At 44.0% G+C, this 7,579-nt stretch overlaps 1 protein-coding gene across 1 annotated transcript; it reads right to left on the bottom strand.

Moving 5' to 3' along the window:
- Nucleotides 1-4,506: 4,506 nt before the first annotated feature.
- insm1a (insulinoma-associated 1a) lies at nt 4,507-6,238 on the bottom strand (the record flags this gene model as incomplete). The annotated part of the gene is made up of 2 exons (XM_084314571.1): nt 4,507-5,929; nt 6,140-6,238. The coding sequence occupies 2 exons, from the start codon at nt 6,236-6,238 to the stop codon at nt 4,661-4,663; spliced, it is 1,368 nt and encodes a 455-aa protein (XP_084170697.1). The 3' UTR covers nt 4,507-4,660.
- Between the last annotated feature and the right edge of the window lie 1,341 nt (nt 6,239-7,579).

Genomic DNA, 7,579 nt, shown 5'->3' with positions numbered 1-7,579 from the left:
TGCACTTTCAAAAGTGGTCCAGGTCCACAAAGTGATTAGAGCTTTACTTGAGTTAATCAGGGAGTGAAAGGTACCAGAGACACCTGTATCCTGGGCTTCTAAGAGGATCAGCCGTCATTTGCTTAGACCTACAAGGGCCTCAAAACATGTCAGAGGTCGGCAGATGGAGGCCAGTCAGAAATACATCATGATGACTGTATTCTGAGACCTTAAGAATCATGTCTGTCTAGGGACCACGGACGGAGTATAGACCGGTGCAGTGAGAGGGTTGTTGCCCCCCCCCCCAACTAGACCAGGAACCACAAAACTACAGTTAACATGTATGCTATATAACAGACACAGAAAACAGTAACACTGTTTTGACAATTGGCTCTGTACACAGGATTTGGGTCTAATATAACCAGATTCTGTTAGACAGCTAACATCTACAAATGGCAACAGGGAAGGTTTTAACTAAGTGTTACTGAAAACATCCTGTCAAAACACTGTCATGGTAGTTTGATGGTCATTTCAGTTTTACCATAGTAGCTACTGGCCATCGTGTAAATAATTTATCATGGTACCACGTTTGCACTTAGATAATACCTTGCTATAATCCAGGCTAAACCATGATACAGATGCTATAGTGTCATGGTATTTACATATCTTTTTTTTTTTTTTTATATATATCACTACCGTCATGGTAGTGACCAAGAAAAGGTGGAAATACCATAATAAATTTTTGGTAATACTATGATACCTTTTTGGTAATACTATGATACTTTTTTGGTAATACTGCGATACTTTTTTGGTAATACCATAATACTTTTTTGGTAATACTATGACACTTTTTTGGTGATACTGTTGTACTATGATACATTTTTGGTAATACAATGATACTTCTTTGGTAATACCGTAATACTTTTTTGGTAATACCATGACACTTTTTGGTAATGCATGTACTATGATACATTTTTGGTAATACTATGACACTTCTTTGGTAACACCATGATACTTTTCTGGTATACTTCTTTTGTAATACCATGATACTTTTCTGGTAATACTATGATACTTATTTGGTAATACTATGATACCTTTTTGGTAATACTATGATACTTATTTGGTAATACCATGACACTTTTCTGGTAATACCATGATACATTTCTTGGAAAAATACCATGATAGGCTACTATTTTGTAAGGGATTGTTCTCTATAGGTTCACCCCCCCCCCCTCCCAACACCCAACACCTGCCGTAGCACCGGAAAACGCCCCGAGGGTTTGTTTGACTTGCTTACAGCCTAACAGAGGGAACAACCGAGTGAGACCACGTTGTTTACATTTCTTCTTTTCTCTCTTTTGTCTGAGTGCGGTGAAGATAAATGCCAGGCGCGTGCGGCACTCTGGCATGGCCCGACAGAAGAGCAGTAACGACTGAAGGTCAGAGTAGAGTCAGTGGACGTAGTGAGAGAAGTGTGTGGGTAGCAGGGCAGCCAGCTGGCCACGTGTCACTTTCATCATTTGACAAACATCATTTGAAACCGTTCTTGGCTTTCTATGTCTACTATTACATTGCATCAATATCTTCTCACATAAAATAATTCATTGCTAATTTATTACAGATATACTTTATTTAAGCTGTGATTTCATTTTGATTATAACAAAGGCACACTCAGATTTGTAGCAGCAAGTATGTTATCACTCAAATGCATGATGTAGTGTTTAGAAACGCACACATATACATATACATATATACACACACTCACATGAGCACACACACACACACACACACACACACACAATGTAACAACATTAGACAGAGATGGATGTCTGATTAAATCAAGCAAATTGAATCATTCCGTGTTGCTTTCATGTCAGATAACAAGTCAGCTTAACACAATTAAAATATGGATGGAACAGAACAGGAGCAGAGTGGCAAAACCATTGCATGATATCAGGTGGATACGGTACCACCACACACACACACACACACACACACACACACACACACACACACACACACACACACACACACACACACACACACACACACACACACACACACACACACACACACACACACACACACACACTAACACATTAGCCAGTATACGCATTTGTACTCAAACACACTCTAACTCAGTTCAAATACAGGGCCTGGTGTTCAACTGGGACTTGTAAATCCAAAAGCTGGAACACTTCCATAGGACTTGCACGAGTATTGGAGCACTAGCGCTTTTCTGCTTGGTTTTTCTGTGTTCTTCAAAGAACTGGAAGGATGACATATCTTTTATTTGAAAAAGGAAGGGGGAAAAAGTGCATCTCCCATAGACTGTACCCCTATGCGGTATGCAACTCCCGTCTCCCATAGACTGTACCCCTATGCGGTATGCAACTCCCGTCTCCCATAGACTGTACCCCTATGCAATATGCAACTCCCGTCTCCCATAGACTGTACCCCTATGCAATATGCAACTCTTTTTGATGAAGAGCACTTGTTAGGTTGGCCCCAGCTGCCCCTTGGAAAAGTCTGTGCACACCAGTGGTCACAGTGAAAGATGGTTAAATCTATAGCAAACCAAAGCATTACCCCCCCTGCTCTCTTTAATAAGGACTTGGGCTGCCTGTTACAATGGTAGCCTACCCTATTCAAGAAGTGTTTGCCAACACTAGCGCCCCCCCCCCCCCCCCCCCCCCCCCACACACACACACACACTCTTATTCTTTCATTGGTGTACAGTGTGTTAGCTCCATTATAGTGCAACAGTAATGTTTTTGTGAAAGGTTTTTATCTACACCTTTTATCTGTGGCCTACTTCCCAGCTGGTGTACACCTGTCAGACCCAGTATTCATGTGTGTGTGTGTGTGTGTGCGTGTGTGTGTGTGCGTGCGTGCGTGCGTGTGCGTGCGTGTGTGTGTGCGTGTGTGTGTGTGTGTGAGAGACAGGGGGCGGGGTGGAGACAGTGACTGATGGCTAGGCTGTGTGTGTGTGAGCGAGAGAGAGAAAGAGAGAGAGAGAGAGAGTAGTATGAAAGAGATGGAGGGAGAAAGAGAGAAATAAAGAGAGAAAGAAAGAGAGAGTGGGGTCAGCGGTAGTAAAGTTAGAGGTTTATACTGATGGAATGCATTTCCAGTGTAGAGAACTACCTTGCATTGTGTGACCTCCAGCTGACCTCTGGGTGTTAACCTGCCGGTGACCTATAGACGTTACTTCAACACAGCGAACACCATTTCCTCTTTCGATCAAATTCAATTAAGCACAGAACATCCCGTCTCTCCATGTGTTTTCTTGACATGAGATATTATCGGGTGTTATAGTTCAACATAGCATATAGCTCCATTTCATCATTTGATGGAATTCAGTTAAAACCACTGAGAATAATGTCCTCTCTCCATGTGTTTTCTTGACATGAGATATTATCGGGTGTTATAGTTCAACATAGCTATAGCTCCATTTCATCATTTGATGGAATTCAGTTAAAACCACTGAGAATAATGTCCTCTATCCATGTATTTTCTTTTTTGAACCACAATGGGACTCTGATAAATCCCCCCATTCCCTGTATCACCAAGTTGGAGAATGGAGGGAGAAAAAAACAAGAAAGAAAACAAAATAACTCAGCTGCTGCCCGCCCACTCAGCCTGGTGTATATGTCTGACCACACAGAGCAATATTTCTATTGTATTCTGTTATTAAGATCATGTAGGCTAATCCTCTTTAAAGTCAAACACAGAAACACTTTTTCCCCAGTTAGATTTTTTATTATTTGGACATTTAAGCAAATGATGCGGAAACAGCCAAAGCAGTAAGAGCTAACAGTTAATAAGAAAGAAAAAAAAACAAGAAAAAAAAATACATATTTGATTGCATTTTGAGATCATTTGAGTGTTTCATGAACTGCAGTTCTTTGATTGCTACGTCACTTTACACACCGTCCTCCAGATCTTTGCCAATTTGATATAAATGGGACAGAAGGAAACACCATATAGTAATGAATCACAAGTCAATAACACAAAACTAATAATTTACACAAATAATTTAATTAATAAATAAATAAATAAATAAATACATAGATAAATAAATTAATAAATAAATAGATAAATAAATAGAAAATGATCACAAGGGTTTAGATATATAACGGTTATACAGTAGGCTTTGTAGAAAATAATATGATACCCATACCGTGATAAATAGGTAATAAAAAACAATCAGTATTTAACATTTCAGTTAAGGCAGTTTTACAGCAGGTACAAGAGCTCTAATCCAAAGGCATTATTGGCTAACACTAGGGACACGTTTTGAAATTGTAAGACAACGCTAAATGTAATGTCCACACAGATTCACAAGCTATATTAAAGCTAATAAAAAGTTATACATTTCCAGCCTGTGAATTCAAGGCGATTTCTGACAACAGTACAGCTATAGGATGTCCGTTTCTTAGGTCTAGAAGCTAATAGCACTTGTGCAGAGATGCTAGAAAAATAAATGAACAGTCTAACGGTTTACTTTATTTATGAAAACTAACAGAAATGTTTGAATACAGAATTCAAGTTCCAAACAGGGCTTTACATCCCTCGGCTGCTGTTGAGGGATGACCGCTCATCTTAGGGTGAGAGACCCATGTCGTGATGTATGGCCACCGGGTGTTTCTCATGTAAAGGCACGGCTTCCATCTCCAGCTCAGCAGGCAGGGCGCACGGGCATCTGAAGAAGGATCACCTGCCTGTTCTCCGACGGGTGGCATTTGTTTATGTGCCGCGTAAGTCCCGGCGAACTGTAAACGATAGCGGGGCAATATTTGCACGGGTACACCTGTGAGGAATGGAGGAGGCGAATGTGCCTCTCTTGGCTTATTTTGTTGGGAAAGTTCTCTCCACAGACGGGGCACAGGTGGCACGACGATGAACTCAGATTCAACGGCGCTTGGTTTTGAGCGTCGTTTTGGGGCGACGGGTGGCCGGCGTCCTCCTCCTGGTGCACCGCGTCCGGGACCGGGTCCTCGCTGGTTGTCGCTGGAGAGGCGTGTTGTGAGGAGACGTGTTTTCGCAAGTATGCTTGACGTTTAAACTTCTTACCACAGTGGTTACAATCATAAAGCCCTTCCTCTGATCCCGACTCGGAGGGGCCAGGGCTCGGCGTGTCCCTGTCGCTGGTGTCTTTCACCTCCTCCAAGGCCGCCTTGTTGTCAGACACGGTGGCTTTATCCTTCTCTAATTTGACATTTTGCGCAGCAGAGGCGCCGCTCTGGGGCTTTGGTTTGTGCCAGCGCCTGTGTGAGGCCAGGTTTGCGGGGCAGCTAAACACTTTATCACATTCAGGGCACCTATATTCGACTCTCACGATCCTGGAACACTTATGCTGAGCCAGTGCGAATGGGTCGGCATATGCCTCTCTGCACAGTTGACAGACAAACTCACCGAGAGGGTTGTCATCATCACCTCCAGATGGCGGTCTGGGTTTTTGGTCAACTAGCGCTTCTTTTATTTTGAGCCCGAGGACTGGAGATGTGGTGACGTCGTCTTCAAAGTGCAATTTCCTGATAGCTTTGATTTTTTTACACGGGGGCTTGCCTTTGCGCTCGGTGTCACTCGATGGCCGTTTGGTGCGGTTGGTAGCAGATGGGATGGTGGTGGTGCTGGTGGTCCCCATGCGGCTGCTGTTGCTGGTGCCGATTTTCAGGTCCACGGGGGCGAACAGATGGTCCAGAGCAGTAAGCGCTGCTGGCGTGGGGAAGGACTCCGCAGACACCGGCGAGCCGAGATTGAAACGTCTCTCATAATATGAGCGTTCATACTCCTTACTGGTGGGCCGGGTGGGGCTGTAGAGAGCCTGGTACACTGCCTCTGGGTTCCCAAATTGTCTCGGTTTAGCATCCTGCTCGGGCACTACTGCAGCTGTCTCGCAGAAATGGGACGCCGTCAGTGTGCGCTCCGGGCAGAAGGAGAGGAAAGTGGAGGGTAGAGTTAGCAGTGTGCGCTCCGGGCAGGAGGAGAGGAAGGTGGAGGGTAGAGTTAGCAGTGTGCGCTCCGGGCAGGAGGAGAGGAAGGTGGAGGGTAGGGTTAGCAGTGTGCGCTCCGGGCAGGAGGAGAGGAAGGTGGAGGGTAGAGTTAGCAGTGTGCGCTGCGGGCAGGAGGAGAGGAGCGCATCCTTATTGTGTACAGCAGCTGGTGTTTGGCCAGGCTCTTCTTCGTCGGAACGGATCCTGTAGGACACAGGATTTGTTTTCTTGTTCCTTTTCACCAAGAATCCTCTAGGCATGTTTACGCAATAAACAGAAAAGGCACTTTGGACGAACAGATTACGCAGGAGGGGAAGAAAAAAATATCCAGGTTCCGCGATGCTCACAGTCACACTCACACATCAGATGTGCTTTTATTTTCGGTGCTCTCCGCTGCTGCTATTGATCCTCCGAGATGCGTTCTCACCACAACATAGCTGCACTCTTTTTAAAGCGAAATGATGACATTGTTCTCGCCCCTCGTTGCCTCATCCCCAACCAATCAGATGGAACCGAGATCCCTATGGATTTGGAGAGTGGGTGTGGGAGGATGGATGGAGAGAGGGGCTTGGTTTCTGGTGAAAACGCAGGGAGGATTTGCAGATTGCAAAGCAGATGTACCTGAGGTTTTATCACATTACTACGCCCCCCCCCCCCCCCCCCACGGCTCAACCGCGGGCACACGCCAGCTCCCGTCTAGTTTTACGGTCTGATGAGTTTGTATAGAAATCCACACGTGCCCGGCTTCTTGTGTCTTCTTTGGGGGGGGGGGGGGGGGGCTCTGATTTGTCAAAAAAAGTAGACACCCGTCCATAACAAGCTTGGTCTTAACGTCAATTTAATACACAAATAAACACAACGAAAAAGGAGTAGGCAAACAAATGAAGAAAATAAATATACCATGTAGCTAAACGTTGCTTATTAGCTTGAAACGTATACTTCCACTGACATGATAAATGATTGGGGCAAACTTGTTATTTATATAGGATGTATTTTCCTAAAAGCAATTATAGGCAAAGAGAGATATATGCGCAATACAAATACAACCAGATGGCTGTTAAGACTCAACAGTTCCAAAGACCTAAACGGGTTAAATACAAAAACAAATAAACAAAACGATAAAGTGAAAGAAAGAATTTAAAACTATCCAGTGAGACATGTGTTCGATATGACAGTTAACTCTGGACATATGAATCACTCATTTTACGCATACATAATTAATAAAAGAGGGTTTCCTGTTTTGCATCACAATGGCCTCGCTTGCGCAAGCTGTATGCCGCTTGTGATTGAAAAGGAAATTGCATGGTAAACTGAGGCCCCAAAAGCAATCTGCCTCGAGATACTGTCGGCGCGTGCTGTGCGTAATCAGTGTGATTTGGACAAAGCAGTGCCTCTCCAAATGGGGCAAACCATGATTATCTCTTAGTTAACACCCAATTCCTATACGGGTCAAATCATATCCCATCACCCCGATAGCCTTTACCAGAGGAGCGGTGAAATATATGGTATAGAGATTCAATAAAGAAATCTCTCTCTCAATAAAGAAATGTCTACAGGCCCATAGCAAATACAAGCTATTACGCTATAAGACCCCACGGCTA

The sequence above is a fragment of the Notolepis coatsorum genome (genome assembly GCF_963971535.1).
Source record: "Notolepis coatsorum genome assembly, chromosome: 5".
Taxonomy (NCBI): domain Eukaryota; kingdom Metazoa; phylum Chordata; class Actinopteri; order Aulopiformes; family Paralepididae; genus Notolepis; species Notolepis coatsorum.
Note: the sequence above shows the minus strand (reverse complement) of the source record. Positions and strands in the feature narration are given on the sequence as shown.